General features: G+C 53.4%; 1 protein-coding gene across 7 annotated transcripts in view; it reads right to left on the reverse strand.

The window, feature by feature from the left end:
• The window catches only part of NSD1 (nuclear receptor binding SET domain protein 1), a 60964-nt gene extending 45214 nt beyond the window's left edge, over nt 1–15750 (reverse strand). For 4 of the 7 annotated variants that reach the window (XM_065029564.1, XM_065029563.1, XM_065029565.1 and 1 more), the window contains exons 1-2: nt 14990–15299; nt 13714–14225 (exon numbers count right to left, since the gene is read on the reverse strand). In XM_065029564.1, coding sequence (XP_064885636.1) covers nt 13714–14225; nt 14990–15284 — 807 coding nt within the window. In that variant the 5' untranslated portion in view covers nt 15285–15299. Of the gene's footprint in view, nt 1–13524; nt 14226–14422; nt 14580–14989; nt 15300–15623 lie in introns of those variants that run through there. The other 3 variants (XM_065029562.1, XM_065029558.1, XM_065029561.1) reach the window with 3 other exon arrangements.
• Between the last annotated feature and the right edge of the window lie 1565 nt (nt 15751–17315).

The raw sequence follows: 17315 nt of genomic DNA on the forward strand, positions 1-17315 counted from the left end.
GACGGACACACAGACTCTGCCTGTCTCCAAAACCCACGCACACGTTATCAGCTCTACAGGAGTCACCCAAACCCACTCTGCTTCCCAGGGCTGCGCAGCGACCTCGAGAATGCCAAAATCCTCCACCACACAAAAACCTGACACTGCTTAATGCCATTTGTGTCTCGCTGTGGAGGAGCGGGGCGCAGAGCCCGTTTGCCCAGCTCACCTTCCGGCTGGACGCGGCACCAGCTCAGCAAACTCAGGAGCTCGCTGGCGTCGCAACTAATTAAGCCAAGACGGGGTACAACAGGTTTGCACAGCCACACGAGTCCCCGTGCCCACCGCGGGGTGTCCTGCCTGCTCACCAGCACCAGCCAACACGTCTCAGGTGGGTTCAACGCTTTATGAACTCTAAGAAGCGCTGCGGGTATTTTTGCCGACCAGAATCAGCGATCTGCTCCTCATTAAATCTGTCACAGCACAACTACGCGCCTTCCCGCTTCGCTTCTCCGTCCTGCTCACCACCATTCCTGCCGCACGGCTCTTGCAATTCACAGCTCAACATCCCAGCAACTAAAACATAACAGACCTCTCTAATAAAAGGTGTATTCTACTTCAGGTTGAGTTTAATGGGTTTTCTTCAGGTGGTTAAAGAAAGTCCAAAAGAATGAAGTTCTCTGTTACATGAAAAAAAGCAGGTAATGATGCTACAGATGACATTGCTGGAATTCTTCTCACTCAATCAAAAGCCACACAACAACTTAGGGCTGGGCAGGAGCTCAGGGCGGGCACGTGAAGCAGCAGCGGGCGCAGCCCCTCGCTGTGCCGCTGCAGCCTCCACCCCCACAAACACCCTTTCTGGAACAAAAATACTCATCCGTGAGCACGGGACCCAGAGGTGCTGCCTTTGCTCGTGGCTTTTAAAACGCAGATGCGCTTTCAGATGCAAAAAACTTATTCTTTTGGTCTACTTTCATCTTGTGTTCTTCTAAACGTGACTTTTGCCTCAAATATTTTACACATTTTTCAACCCTAGGCTTTAAAGTGCACATGTATATCATAACCAGTGATCTCCAATGTGGTGCCCAGTACACACACAATGTATGTGCAACCTGCTGACAACTGTAACCTGAGCACAGGCAGCTGGATGGAGCAGTAAAACTGCGCTGGAGATTTGCCAAAGCCATTCGTGCTGATCCAACCTGAGGGACACCCACAACCCCGCTCAGAGGCAAGTCCGCATTTACATCAACTCTCTGTCACCCCCTAATACCCCACACAGGCACCTGATGAAAATGTGGCTTTCAAGAAACTCTTCAGACAATACTTAAACAGTTATCGCTCCTTCTGTATTCTCATTCCTTCCCAGTTTGCTACCTCCACCCCAGCACTCAGATGTTGGCCCCACCAGTGGGTCCAAGAGGCAGCTCGGTTCCCATTCCCAAGGAAGAGCCCTGAGCAAGGATTTTCCTCTCTACTCTCCCTAAATCCCACCACCTGGCTAGAGACACCTACACATGACCACAGAAAACAAACAAAGAAGTCTGCTAGGCGCTTTTAAAATTTGTAACACAAAATACCAACCCACAACTATCAGGAGTGCAAGCAGCAGTTATTTCCAGGTACAGCAAGCCTCTTCCTTTATACTCTGCTGTGTGATGCCAGAATTACAGCCCCCAAAGCATTTATTTCTTGGGTCGGAATAAAACAAATTTCATTCTTTTTACAATTAACGTTTACTATGCCAAGACCAAATTGCTAATATATCTCGATGGCCAAAAATGGAGCCCTGCAGTAATGACGACTTTTCGGTGAGTGAGGGAAAGCCCATGGTTTTTTAAACACAACCAACTTCAGATGTAATCCCTACATATGGTCAGAGCAGCGAGTGTTTGCCTACAGAGCACAGAAATGATCAAGTGTTTTAATAACAACAAAACTTATGAGCCACTGCATACCAGTTCAGTACCATGTTGTGACTCCAGTGGAAACACAACGATGAAATTCAAAGCGGGCAGGAGCCTGGGTTGGTGAGGGAGGGAGGACAGAGCTCCCTCGGGTTTTGTATCGTCAGAGAGTCAGCACCGCCTACTCTGTTATCAACTGTTTGGCATTAATTTGCTGCTCAGACAGGACAAGCTAAACTGGAGGTGATACGCAGTATTTCAGATTACTCTGCACTACTTTTGAAAAGAACAAAAATGTAACTTGTAGATGTCTTTAATCAAGTCTTCTTCACCAATACGAGATCCCAAATGACCACTTGTCACTGAGGAAGGGGTCACCAGCCGAGGTTCAGCAGAAGGGTTACACAAACACTTCTACCTTGCCAAACACCTCTGAGTTTGCACTATGCCAAACACACCTTTTGCAATTCACTAAGTGAACTGCACTGACTGAGCACTGACTGGGTATTTCATGAGGAAGCAGGCGTTCCCATACACAAAACAACCACACAAGCAGTATCTCTGCCCTCCAGAAATTCTCATCACAGGCAAATGTGAAACAGACCTTTAAGATCATCAATCAAGCAAAGAAAGCTTATACTTCTAAGTGATTTTATTATTGTGCGCATACTGTCAGTCCTCGACTGTCTCTCAATCTTCTTCCCTTTAAAATAACCAGATTGTTTAAAAGTTACAAAAATAACAGTTATCCAGTAAGCACTCTTGGCTGTGTCACTTGCAGCTGCTGTTCAACCCACTGATCTTGCTGGAAGAGGTGGCACAAAGCACAAGCCCACAAACACACAGCACACTGATGGCCACGGGGTCCACCTGTCCTGCAGTGCCGGTCACCTGTGTCACAACCAGAGCAGCACTGTCACCTCCAGCACAGCACGGCACGGCACAGACACCCTGTGTGCCACAACAGCCTGACCAGCCAGGTGACATTGTCGCAGGGCAGCATTTTCAACATCGTGTACCCAAAGAGTCAGGCTGTGCAGAGCACAAGCACTGACCTGCAGCCATCGTAGCCCTGCACACTTCAAATTCAGACCTGCTTTTGAAAGCCACCACAGAAACACTTGGTGAAAATAGCCCTGTTATAATTTATTCCTGACTTACAAACATGACATCATTCAACGCAGCAAGGGACAGAACTTGCTTTGGGAGAAAGGCTGGGGCAGTGAGAGAGATCGTGTGCAAGAAGGACGCAGAAAAGCAAGAAGGAAGCCATTGACCCCGGAGAATAACGGAAGATCCTGCCAAGCCTGTTTCAGGCACGAAGTGGACAGAATCAAAGCCAAGGAAGAAAATAAAAGGAGGCAGCCACATCCGAACGATAATTAGACAATACAGTATAAACAATGACACTAAGAGCAGCAGATAGGGCCCTGCAGCAGATGCCGGGCTATCTCTGAGCAGATCTCACCGCACTGGCAGCTGCCAGGTCCGTCACACCCCGCACACGAGCCTGCGCACACAGCAGCGCCGGGGCAGCAGCAGCTCCACCGCAAAAGCCTCCAGCGCTCTCTACAAAGCCGCTCCTTCCTGAGGCGGCAGCTCTGGTGCTCCTCCCCGCAGCCTGACTACCCCAGGACTGCAAACAAGCTGTTCCCGTTATCTACTTCTTATCAGTTACAACTGGAAGCCTCGTGAGGGTCAGTCCGCTGTGTTCCTCAGCATCACCTTTTTTCCATAAAGTTCAATGATATTAGTGTTTTCCTGAACAGAATGAGATGACAAGGAGTTCACCTAATTCCTACAAGCCACCACCCCACCCATAGGGCTGACCATCAACAGCTCTTTTTACCAGGAGAAAAAAAACAATAAATCTAACAAAATAAACTTGAGGGAGAAATTATATTTGAAGGCAGCTGGACGAGCCTGGGCCAAACACCCCGCTATGGGCAGCACCTCCACAACCAGGCACACGGCTGGGTCATGGTGTGCTGTGCCTTGATGCTCCCAGCTCAGGCCATTTCACCATCACCCAGCCCGGTGACTCACCCTCTGCCCTCGCAAAGGAGGGACAGCAACTGAGGCAAATTCTCTCCGTTAAAAGCTCTCCCAGAATTTGCCAGAAAGGGCATAGCTAAAGCTATCCCTAAAGTTTTCACGACATGGGGCTTCACTCCAGCTGAAGTTCAACGTCATTGAGTTAACTTCAGTTGAAGACAAAGAAAAGCAGCTCCAAGTTCAGCCCTCTGAGCTCAGGCTTATCCCTCTGTCCCGAGTCCACTGGGTAAAAGTCCAACTCCTACCACTGTCCTGCTCTTATGATGGGAAGGTGTAAAGAAGTCCAAGTGATCCACTCTTCATTATTTCATGCACTGAGAAATGAACAAATATGGATAGAGGGAAAAAAGGCAGGAATTGGGACATAATCTCTGCTTGTGAATGTTGCATGGCAAGATAAAATGAAGATGAGATTAAGAACAATGCTGAAGCAAAGTCAAGAACTGAAACTAATAACTGCTTGTGATAAAAGCAAAAAAATAAATTCTCATTAGCAAAGATTCTTATTTTAAAGAAGCTTTTCTGAAATCAAAACCAAATTGGTTGAAAAAAAAAATTAAAATAAAATTAAATTATATCTACTTCATAGCTTAAGAGGCATTTGAAGCCGAGCAAGAAGAGGCTATCAATCAAAGTTTTCTCGGTACAAAGTACCATTACAAAGCCCCCGAGCTTTAAGCCTTTATGGAGAGAGGCTGCGATGCTGAACGGGCTCTGGTGCAGGCTGAGCAGCAGTGCTCACAGAGTAAACAAAGCCCTGCACGGGACCGGGCTAAACCCAGCTGGAGTAATTATGTAAAGAAACCACTCAAACCACAACACCTGCAGGGTCTGTCTGCCGAAACCATCACCAGAACTATCACCACACCGGTGAACTATCACCACACCGGCACTTCACGGCAAGCGCCAAGTCCAACGCAAAGCCAAGCGCTGCACACTGAGGACATGCTCAGTGCCCCCACCGCTCCTGCGTCCCCACCGCCCCGGTCCTCTGGCTGCAGCACGGCAGCCAAAAGCAAACAGGCTTCTGAAAAAAGGATATTGCCTCTTATCTGGGACCGTTATCACGCTGAGGTGTTAAATACTCGCTAATTAAATATTCACTAGCAAAAACTACAGCGGAGGTTATGATACAAGCCAAACTTCTGTTATCTGCATGCTTGTGGGTATTTGTTGTCTTTGGCTGGTTTTTAGGAGTATTTTTTATCTCTTTTCCAGACTGTGGCAGCCTACAAATGCAAAGGGCACTACATAGGCAAGAACTACTATAAAGGTTAAAATAAAGAGAGCCGATAAAAAATAATTCATACATCCCAAAGCACTTCTGTCAAGTTCAGAAGTTATAAATGTACAGATTTTAAAGAACATACTGAGGAGACACCACCAAGCCTCAGACACAGAGATAACTGGTTAACCAAGATCCTTTTCCTTACAGACTGGGCAGGACAGCAGTGTGACATACAGATTCGGCACTTCACCCCACTAACCAGAAATGCACCCGACAGCAATGGTGGGAGAGGAGCGGTCCCATCTCACCCCTGTCCCCGGTGGAGAGAAATCCAGAGACACACACACACAGATGATTCCAAACCACTGCCTGAAGCAGAGGAAAGACTCCCACGCTGGTTATCTGCAAACATTTTAAATGATAAACCAAGTTCTCCTTAATACAGATTTAATTGTTTCAAGCAACAGAGGAACTGAAGGCACTACCAGAACTTTGCAAAGTCTCACAAAGAAAAATTGACAAATATGTCAGAGAACTAGCAAAAATCCCAAACTAAAACCAGGTCATCAGGTCTGCTCCCTTTTCAGCCTTACTTTTGTGCTCCTTTATATTTCCAAACAAACTGTTCCAGTGTGCTGAGGTATCTTTGTGCAAGGAATTCTCCATTCACTTTTTCCTAAAAAATACCAAACCAAGAGACACCCCGTCCTCCGGCCAGCATGCGCCACTGTGATGGATTGCTCTGCCCACCTCAACACTTCTGGTTTCTCATACACAAAAATCAAATTCTCTGTGTTTGAAAATTAAAAACAAGCCCCCAGTGTGTTAGTTCCGATGAGCGTCTGAAAGTTAATACTAGCTACACCGCTATTTTATTACGTATAACATTTGTTTTCTGAAGGCCCCAGCAGCGTGAACAGGCCACCCCCAGCAGCACGCCAGATCCTGAATACAACCCCCAGAACAAGTTTCCTACCAAACACCCACACAAACAAAGCTGTGGATGCCGCTGGCTGCCGGACAAGCCATTCATTTGTGGCTTGTGTAGCTTCATCACTGCCCAAGCCACAACGACACCAGGCAACAAGCCGAGCAGGTCAACTTCATACAAAACTGTCTCTTGGGCCGTGCTACAAACAGCACTGAAGGTGCCTGGCCAGGCCCACCGGCCCTCACAAGGGCTGGGAAATAGAGAAGACACACAAGGACTTCTCCCTCGATTTCTTTCTGACGTTCTCCCAAACATGCAAGTGAAATAGATCTTGATGCAATATTCACAACAATCACAGAAAGTCAGCACATCAATTTTCACAAGTGCTTTTCCATCCTTCAATAGAGGCAAAGCATGCGTGCCAAAATCCCTCCTGGCTTCATCAGTGCTTTTGGACACACGTGAGATGGATGCGTACCGAGTCCATCTTTATCTCTGTCGCACATTTAATCACTGCTGCAAAGGTACAGTGAGCTGCCACACCAACACCAGAGTTCTGGTGTAACAACGGAGAACTTCAGCCAGCACCTGCTGGGGCATCGCCCTCCAGGTCCAACACAGCAGCATCTTCACCTTCCCCTCTCCTGGGCACTGCGGTCAGGAGCACTCGCCCAGGTCAGCCCAAGGAACACCCGAGCTCCCAGCCAGAACCAAGCCGGTGGGATGCCCAACTCTCCACTTCCCAGTCTGCACCAGAGCTCTGCAGCCACACCAAACTCCTTCATGCCACCGCTCAGCTCCCGTTCTGCAGTCACCTGCTAGAAGGAGTGTGACATGTTCCTGAGGGACCCCAACCACACACCTGTGCCCCACATGTGTCTCCAGTAACACCCCCTCAGCACCACGGCTCCAGCACTACCGACAAACCTCGCGAACTGAGAAGGGAGGCTCCTATCATCCTATCATCCCCCAAAACAACTGTAAAGACTATGCTCAGAAATCCCCAAACCTAAAAAGCACAGGACATGCCACCCACACTGGACTCACTCCCCCACAGGCTAAACCATTAATTGCGCTGGTCATCGTCCTGTCCCACAACACCAGCACCAAACCATTGCTTTGATGTTCCACACCTTGCCGCCTGACCTTAACCCCAACACCTCACCCACGCCACCACACCCAAAAGAGAAGCAACATTTAAACTTGCAGGAACTATTTCAGCAAAGCAAACTGCAACTTTTCCCGAGCCTTCTTGCACCACTCCTGCAGCAGCACAGAAGCATCGCTAAGTTTGACTCAAAAATCCACAAAGGTCGGACGCTGAACTCACATTTGCAACACGTTCTGTAACTCAGCAGTCTGCAAAAAAAATACTCTGATGCCATGAAATTATATGAAAGCAAGCAAGGCTATTGTTGATAGGTCTAAATTCACTAGACAAAAGTCTGCACCTGGGAAGTGTTTAGGAGTCCACAAATCAATAGAGGCTGAAAACTGCTACTCTAATTCAAAGCAGACTCTCTTACAGACCTTTTCTACCCATTAACTTGGAAATTCTGGCAATGCCTTAACCACCATAAGGGATTTAACTCCTATTTTACTGAGCGAAGACCGCATTGCACAGTACTGATGGCTCTGGGCAGACAGAACAAAACATAGGTCATATTTTTCTAGTATGAAAAATGGCATTAACTTGTTTGGGGCTTTTTTTAACTCCCAGGACAAACCTCCCCCGCTAGGATTGAGTTTCTTTCTTCAGGTATTTCTATTCCCTGTGCCTTTCTAAATGCCCGAGCAAATAACTGTAAAAAATAATCCAAATTACTATATACATGAAGCTGTCGGTCACAGGCAAGAAAAACAAAAGTATATTCTAAACAGCCGGGCTGAAAGTTGATCATCACCCATAATACTGATTTTTGAGTTAAGAATATCTTTTTAAGAAACACTGTCTTAATTATAACTCAGAAAATACCACTTTTTTTCCTTGGGGCTCAAGTAGCTTGTTAATTGTATCCAGAGTTGACACCTCTTCAGTGAGCTACAGATTTGTTTAGTTAACATAGGGATATTAAAGAAAACCCACTAATAGTTGTTACACAGCACACAGTTTAACGCCACTCCTGGGAATGGGGTGCAAGGAGAAGCTGCCGAACTACAAGAGGCAACCAGAGCTGTGACTTCATGCAAAACACAACTACATTGCCCTGAAGTCAAACACAACCGCGCCAAACCGAGCCACTACGGTTGATTTTAGCAAGGGCTAAGAAGCAGCTGTAACAGCAGAACTACAATCACTGTACCCTCAACAACACAAGATTTGTTCGAAAAAAATTAAGGCTCAGGTTCTGGGAGATGCACTTTTCCAAGAGAAATCGGCAGCAAGCAAATACAAAGATGGTTAGCGGAGGTCACAGGCCTTGAGAGGCAGCACACATCCTAAAAAAGCACCTGTAGGAGCTGATGTTGTTGGTACCGTTGGCCATTCCTTCCTGCAGCTGCAGCAGGCCATGTGTTAATTATGCCACCCGTACAGAGCACAACCTGCCTGCTGAATAGCTGAGTGAAGTCTACACTCCTCTGGCAACAACCTGAACTAGAGCCGTGAAGTATTAAAGACTGTGGACAGTACATGAACCAGGACGTTGCTTCAACAAAGTCTCTCTCACCCAAACTTCTTTTAAAAATTTTAAATACAGAAAGCAGAAATTACATAGAGGTTTCTGCCATTATATTCAGCAAAAGCTCACCTTTGAGACTGTCCAATCTGCAATAAAATACCTCTGGTTTTGCTATTTGCACACAGACGTGTTCAGCTTCAAAGAGCTATGTGGCCCCCCGTGAACTGCGAAGGCATCGATCACTCAAGTTTGACTCCACATGACAGATACCCAAAACATCTATATTTACGAGAGAAACCACAGGTCTTCCTGTAACATCAGATACACAGATATTTCATACCTAATCAGCAATACTAGATTAGAGAACAAATACAAATGAAAGAAGAAGATTAAGAGCAATCATAGCCAAATGCTAAAATAAATATTTCCAATATTTCCGCCGCGCAGGAGAGCTCTGGATCCTATAGACTGTTAAAAAAAACAGCTGTGACCCAAAGCGAGCTGCTCCTCACACCCTGGGCACACTGTCCTGCCGCCACAGCATCGGAACACCCACCCGCTCGCACCGCCACGACGAGGAGGTGATGCAGCGCTATCACATCAACAAAGCACCAAAGACACTAAGGACCACAAAAATTTATGATTGAGCAGTAACACAGACCAGGACAGTCCCCCAAACGTGGAAAATACCCTTTCTGGATGCCCACCATGGCTGAAGTCCTTTGTGGGTAAGTTTAGATCTGCTTGAGACATGAACGCGCTTCAGCACAGGTGGACGCCACCAAATCGCGTGGTCAGGCGGGATCCAGCTATGTGCTCTTTTCTGAGAAAAAACAAGGTCTTCCAAACAGCATAAATCTCAGTGGCAGAGAGGGCTGTGTGGAACATGGGCCGTGCAGGGACAGCAGAACAGCGAGAGCCTGTTCTAACCAGGTGCGCGTACAGGGAGACTGTGCCTGCAGGAGGCACTGACAGCCAGGGGAATTAATCTCCTCACCAGGAAGATGTCAACTGACCAAGGAAATATATGTTCCATGTTCAAACAAACCACTGCCATGCCTACTGTGTCTCGGGGATATAACATTACCAGTAGCTGGTTACACTTCAAATCGACAGTCTGTAGTAGGAGACTCAGAAATGCTTAAAGGAGTAGCAATTATCACGTGGCATTGGTTTCTTTATTTATAGCCAAGAGAGAAATGGCACTAAACATGTCAGTTAATAAATGAAGAACCAGAGTAACTCTCATACAGGGAGACAAACACTTTTTAACAAGAGTACTCCCCCCACAGCAGCAGGATGCAACACAACTCTGAAGTTCATCACGGATTAATTCTAGGCTTAAAGAGTGGACTTTGCTGGCCCTCGGTACTTTCAACACAGTGCATATGGTGTGGTTCTGGTAAAGCAGAAACCTTCCAGCAGCCCTACACACGTGCCCTATTCATTTCCTACATCCAGCCACTGGAAGCAGCCATCCTTAGTGATGAAAGATCTGGCTCTGGATTTCCCTGTACCTCATTTCCTTGCTGCCATTACCCGAACATCACACCCCTGCAGCGTGGAGCTGGAAAACGAGGAAACAGCACGAGAAGAACGAAAAGCACCGCTAAGTGAGTGCCTCAGCAAGCTCTGCACACCCCACAGCCTGAAGCCATCAGGGTCCTGTGGAAAAAACAGCTTGTGACCGCGTAACCCAGAACTGCACACGTACCAAGAGGGGCACACACGTACTCGAAGGCAAGAACACTCTGCTTCTGAGAGCTCGACCCTGCAAACCAAACTACTCTAACATAATTTGAGGGTAGCAATTAAAAAGAAATAAATCAACAAACTGGCAAAGCAAAATCCAAGTAATGCGGCAACAAAAGTTAGATTAAAAAGCAAAACTTCAGCATGAGAGTTCTGTCAGAAACAAGCCCACCTGCTCCAATTCATAAGTAAACTAGTTCAAGACAGACCTACGGCGCTCAGACCTTGTGTGGCGGCCCGTGCCCTCCTCGGCGCTGCAGCCTGGGCCAAATTCTCCCTCCAGCTCCACACGATGTTGTCTAGGACCTCTATGACTTACAAAGGCGAGGAAAGTACTACAGACAAGCTCGAGTCAAGGTGGTAAAGAAAAAGCCCCATAAATTAAAACAAGAAAACCAAACACAACACAGAAACATCCATTTTAAATTTAAATGGTGATAACCCAACACTAATTCCATGCGCACAGGGAAGCTGCCAGCAGTCACTACATCCTCACTTGTGGAGCAGAAACAAGACCCAACAACCTCTGCTGTAATTTCCTTCTCTTCAAACACAAAATCTGGCAGTAGCTTCTGGGGACATGGATAACTCCAGTCAACCTTTGCTAAGATTAACTCAACACTTAAAATAACTTCACTTCAGAATATGCACATCCCTCTTTACAACTGAATTGCTACCTGAGCATCCTCTCCCCCCCGTCTGGTGCAGCGGATGCCAGGGCTATTCACAAATCCCCTGCAAAACAATACCTGCCGCCACCTCACCTGCCCAGAGGCATTACTTAAATGCTGGACTTTGCATCCCACTAAAGACTAAACCAAATGCTGACCCTTCTGCTGGAAGCGCTCTCCACATTTTGGAAATCAGCCTTTTCAAAATCGCAGTGATCTGGTGAAAAATGCAAAGCTTGCAAGGGGCAGACACAGAAGTCTGAGACACACACACACTTTCTTCTTGGCGAAAGAGGATCTTTGAGCATCAGTGGGCACGCTCAAAGCTGTGAGCTTAAAGAATAAAAGCTCTGAGACAGTCCCACTGTAAGGTGGAGGAGCCCCATCATCAAACTAGGTAAAAGGGATTATCCGAAAGAAAAGCCCAGCTATGACATGTCACCCTAAAAAGATCAGTACAAAACTCCCTGGAGTTTATGGTTGTTGTTTTGGGGTGTTTTTTTAAGTTTCAGCAGGCTCTCTCTCAAAAAAAGGGTTAATTCCAGTTACCTAAAACCAAATTAAACTAGAATTAAATGCCTACATGAATACACAATATGAGAGACAAACCTGGTTATTTCTAGCTACTGTGTCATGTTCAGCAACTGAAAGCTTTTAACTCTCAGTGATATGGAGAAATATCCCTCTCTTTCCATCCCACAAGCAGCAGGGCTAAAAAGAAGGACCATTCAAACAATGTGCACTTATTAAAAGAATAATGCAAGACTCAAGGAGAGAAGGATCCCAAGCTGTATTTAAAAAAAGGCTTTTCTTCTTTGTATTTTTTTTACTGAATGCAACTATGCTTTTAAGTCACCAGGCCAATTCAGCGAGGTTAATGTCAAATTACAGCAGACACCAAGGCAGTTTTACTGAAAAGTCAACCCCTCGTTGCATATTCAAATAACAGGCTCAATCACTATGACACTTTTGTCACCCTACAAGCTGCAGTTGTGTGGAGCACATTGTAAACCACTGATAGCAGAGGCAAGTGTTGTGAAAGTACCTCTGCCGGCTTCTGTTTACAACGTGAGACCCTCCCACAACCGCATCACTGAGCACATGTCTAAGAGATCCCTGCTTTGCTCTGCAAAACAAAGCTAAGCATACGCACAAACCTCAGACCAACAGTAGCCTCCAACCTGCAAAGACTAAAAGCAGAGTCTCCGCAAGGAGACAGATTCTTCCCACGGAACACTCGAGGGGATCTGCAGACCCGGAGCCACCAGAGCTGAGCCTAAACTGTGCCACAAACAAATTAAGCTGCTGTCGGTATCTTCCTGAAGTCAGCCCTTCCGTGGGCACTCTGTGACAAGCGCTCCCCATCTCCCAGCACGCACAGCAGGAACACAGCGTGTTCCCAAATGAACACAGTTGGAAGGCAAGCGTTTCTCCCCAGGTGCTGCATGCACCAGTAGCATCTGTCTGTCCGGCACGGGCGGCTACACTGGAATTAAAGAGAGCGAGATGGTTCAGTGTCAGCACTGCCACGAGTTAATTTTCACACCCCGCATCAAGTCATACTTAAAACTCAGAGTATCTGCCAGTAAGGAACCTGAAGCTTTCAAAAGCATGCTTAAGAAATTTACAAAAGAAATACTGAAGAACTGCAGGAAATAGACATATATATCTACAAATAAAAAGCTACACTCAACACCAACCGCAATTATACTTGCATTTGAAAGCATGTTAGATACAAAAGTTGAATGCATTTAACTCCTTTCAGAACTCCAAAAGTTCAAACAGTTTTGCGTCTTATTAACCATATCAGAAAATGAACTGAAGGAATTTTGGGATGTAGAGAGAAATCAGAAAGAAAAAGATGTCAGCCTGAGTACCGAGCAAGGTTTCCCGTCCATGAAGGTCTGTCAAGCCGTGACACGGCCCCTCCCTGGCCATTGCCAAAGTCTCACAGCTTGTCTACCTCAAGCCAGGCCAGACAAAGAGCCGTCTGACAGCGTTAATGCTGGAGGGGAGAGCTCTCCTCCTGCCCTCCTCACCTCCTAGAAAACCCCTTGTAATTGGGAAAAAACTCCACGGAACTTGGCAGCGACCCCCTCTCCTCGGGTGAAGGGATGGTGCGGCTCACTCCGCAGGGAAAGCGGCAGCAGGGCGAGCACGGCCGCGCCGGGCACAGGTGCGCGGCAGAGCCGCTGACAGCCCGCGGCGCCGGCCCGGCAGGCTGCCCGCGCCCCGGCAGGGTCCCCTCGGCAAGATGGCTGCCCGCCCTCGAGGGTGCCGGCTGCGAGGGCGCCCGGCCCGGCCCCGCCGGCCTCCGCCGCAAAATGGCAGCGGCCGCGGCCACCCGCCTCCCCTCCCGCGCCCCGCCGGTGCTTACGAGCTTGAGGGCCGCGGGCTCCGGCTTGTCCCCGGGGCCGCCGTCCAGCACCGTTGTCAGCACCGGCTCGGCCGGCTGCAGGCACGGTGGCTGCGGGCTGCTCGGGCCCTGCTGCGGCCCGGGGCGGCCGCGGCTCCGCGAGCCGGGCTCGGCCACCTCCTCCTCCCCGTCCTCCTCCACTACAACCACCTCCTCCTCTTCCTCCTCCTCCTCCTCTTCTTCTTCGTCGTCGTCGTCGTCGTCGTCCTCCTCCTCCGGCGTCTCGGCGCCGTCCTCCTCCGCAGCCTCCTCCCCGCCGTCCCGCAGGAGCAGGGGGAAGGCCAGGGCCCCGCGGGGCGCGTCGGCAGCCAGGCCGGGTCCGTCGGCGCCGGCCGCCGGGTCCTGCAGTGCGGCGAGGCGGGGGGGCGGCGAGTCGGGGTCGGGCAGGGCCTCAGCGCCGTCGGCGGCGCCGCCGAGGTACTCGGCGTTGATCATGGAGGCCAAGTCCTGCAGCCGGCGCAGCGGGATGTAGCAAGACGAGGGGTCCTGGCCGTAGACAGGCTTGGCGGCGGCCAGTTGCATGGCCGGCGGCTCGGGGCCGCGGCCCTCGCCGAAAGGGCCGCCCTTGGCCTCAGCGGCCGCCAGTGAGGTACCGAACGGGACGAGGCAGCTGCGGCGGCTCACTTCGCAGGCCTGCTCCATGCCAGGCCGCGGGCATCCACCTGCGGGCACAGCACAATGGGGTCAGCCCGGCCGCCGCCGCAAAATGGCAGCCGCGCCCGGGGGCCCGCTCCGCTTCGCCGGCCCCGCCGTCGCCGCGCTAGGCCCAGGCCGCGGCCCGTCACCCGGCCCGGCCTGCCTCGCCTCGGGTCCGCCCGCCTCGCCGGGTGCCGCCGTCGCCCCGCGGGGCGCCGCTCACCTGCGGCCGCCGCGGCCGGCTCGCCGCCTGCACCCGGTGCGGGCCGAGAACGAGACGCGCCGACCCGGCTCGGGCAGGCCCCACCAGCGCCGCTCCGCCGCCTCCCTCCTCCCTCCCCCGCATGCGCGCGCCCGCCGCCGCCATCCCGCCGGCGCGCGCCCCGCGCCTGCGCGCGCGCCCCCGCGCCCGCTCTTGGGGGTTCAGCGGCGGCCAATCAGCGCGCGCCCGCGCCGCCCCCCCCTTCACCCCCCTCGCCCCCCGGCGGGCGCCCCCCCCCCCCGCGCGCCGCCAACCCAGGGGGGTGGGGGAGGGGCCGCTCAGTGCTGCCCCCCCTCGGCGCGCCCGATGCCGCCAGCGGCCGCCCCGCGGCCCGGCCTGCCCCGCTGCGGCCCCGCTCCCCGCCCGCGGCCCGGCTCGGCCCGCCCGGCGCACATGGCAGCCCGGCCAGCGCGGCCCCGCGCCCTCGGGCCCACCGGCCGCGCCTCCATCTTAGGCGTCGGCGGGTGGCACCGGGCAGCCCCGCCGGGACAGGACGGGGCGGGACGGGGCGGCCCAGCCGCGCCTCACCTGCGGTCCCGGGCGCCCCGGCCGGCAGCTGCCCCTCCGCTCCGCCTCGTCGGGCGCGGGGCCGGTGGTCAGGCCGCGGGCCTGCGAGTGCCGGCGGAGCGGGCGCCAACAAAATGGAGTCGGCCGGGCCCTGCGCCCCGGCGGGGCACCCGGCGGGCGGCGGCTCCTGCCCGGCAGTGTGAGCCGCCCGCCCCGCCTCGGCCCCGGCCCCGGTCCCAGTCCCTGCGGGCAGCCAGCGCGGCGGGAGCCGCGGGCCGCCGCCCGCCCCCGCCGGGCTTTGGTCACCCCCTGCCATTGTCCGCCGCGCCCCGCGGGCCGAGCCCGGCGTCCCGGCCGCGCTCCCCCGCCGCCCACCCGCGCACCGGCGAGCCGGGCCGTCGCCCTCCCCGAGGCCCGCCGTGCCGAGCCTCGCCCGCCGGGGAGCGGCGCCCGGGTGCCCGCGGCCTGGCTGTCCTCGCCGGGCTCCGCCGCTCCCGGACAGCGAGCGCCGCGCTCCCGCCCGCCCTCCCGCTGCCGAGCGACGCGCAGTCGGCCCCGAGCCCGCCTGCTCCCCCGGGTCGGGCCGCCATCGGCGCTCCGCTACCCCTCCTCGGCCGGCCGGCGGCCCTGCGGCGGGCGGCGGCTCCGTCGCTACCTCCAGATGGGGGCCGGGGTCTCTGCCGCCAGCCGCGCGGGTCCGGGCGCCGCGCCACGCCGCCGCCGCACCGGCACGGCTGGGCAGGCACGGGGCGGGAGCGGCCGGGCGGGGGGCAGCGACCGGGGCAGCGCAGGGATGTGGCACCGGGGCGGTGCTGCCCGGACCGCGCGGGGGGCAGGGCCCGGCCGCCCCCCGGGGTGCCGGGCGGGGAGCTGGGTGCTGCCGCGGGGCTTCGGCGCTGCGCTGCCCGGGAGGACCCGCTCCCCCCGCCCGCCGCTGCCCTTTGTTTCCCCCCGGCCGGGCCGTGCGGGAACCCCCGGCCGTACTGGTGCCGCGCTCCGGGCAGCAGCTTCTCTGCACATCCAGGCAGCACCCGCTGCCCAGCCCTTGCCGCCCCGCTGGGGCGCAGCCTTCGCCCACCAAAAACAGCATCCTGGAGCGGCTGCAGGTTCGCACCTCAGCAGGGCGTCTCACCCCGTGCCCTGCCTGCTCCCTGCCTGTGCATGTTGGCAGCTCCTCCAGGGGCTTGTGGCTTTCCCTGCTGCCCCTTTGGCCCTGCACCTGTGTTTCCTCCTGCCCTGCCAGCATCCGGCAATGGCACAACCATTTCTCTCCAGCACTTGCCCCAGATGGGCCACACTGAGGTCCCCAACCTGTTGTCCCCATGCTGCCACGCTACCACCGTGGAGAAACTGCCGCCACGTTCAGTCTGGCACCGTTCCAATGCACCCACGGAGGGTGGGGTAACTTGGCAGGAAGTGCCATGGTCAAAGGTTTTGCTCTTGACTTGTTTGTACCTCCAAGATCCCAGCCTGGGGCTCGGTCAGCGGTACGCGACCCACCACAGGCCATTGTGCCCGGTGCCCACGTGCTGTGGTGACACATGAGAGCTGGAACTGCAGTGTGCCTGGTGCTGGATGAGCTCAGCACCGAGACCTTGGATCCACGTGCAGAGATGGGGCAGCACCCGGCATGGCTGGGGTCACCCCCTTTGCTCCCGAAAGGGGAAATACATCTGGCACAGCCCATCTCCCCGGGGGCAACTTCGGCTGCAGCGGCCACACCCGGGCGGGGCCCAGCAGCCAACTTTTCTCCTTTCTCTTTGGAGCAACCTGCCACACACGTTTCTGCCACGTTCCCAAAATAGAGCTCATGGTTTATTTATAACCCCCTGGAAGGGGTAGGGCCCTGTGAAGGCTGGGAGCACCCAATGTCTCCCCACAGCCTGGTGCTCAAGATCCAGTGAGTGAGGGCTGACCTGGAGAGAGGTTTAGGACCATCCCCAGCCTGGCCTTGACTGTCATCAACTGCCCTCACTCTGCTGATTTGCCCCATTATGCTGGCAGAGCAGAGAGAGGCAGGGGTGCCAGTGGGGCACATCCCAGCCTGGGCACTGGCCCCATGCCTGGCCCTGTGCCACCTGGGTGCCACCTGCCAGGGGCTGAACCCTTTGCTCATGGGCACATGGCACAGCATAGCCCCATGGGACACTGGCGGGCAGGGCCTGTAACACTTGGGTGGTGGTCCCCAGGGGGCTTGGGGCACCCCTAGGCATGTCCCCATCCCACTGCCTCTCTGGCACAGCCCTGCTGGCGGTGCCCAGTGGAGCCCCACAGTGATCCCATCATTGCTCCCCGCAGCTGTGTGGTCACTGGTGTTGGGAGGAGTGGGGTGCGGGTGGTGAGACGC

This window comes from Columba livia, chromosome 14, assembly GCF_036013475.1.
Source record: "Columba livia isolate bColLiv1 breed racing homer chromosome 14, bColLiv1.pat.W.v2, whole genome shotgun sequence".
NCBI classification, from domain to species: Eukaryota; Metazoa; Chordata; class Aves; order Columbiformes; family Columbidae; genus Columba; species Columba livia.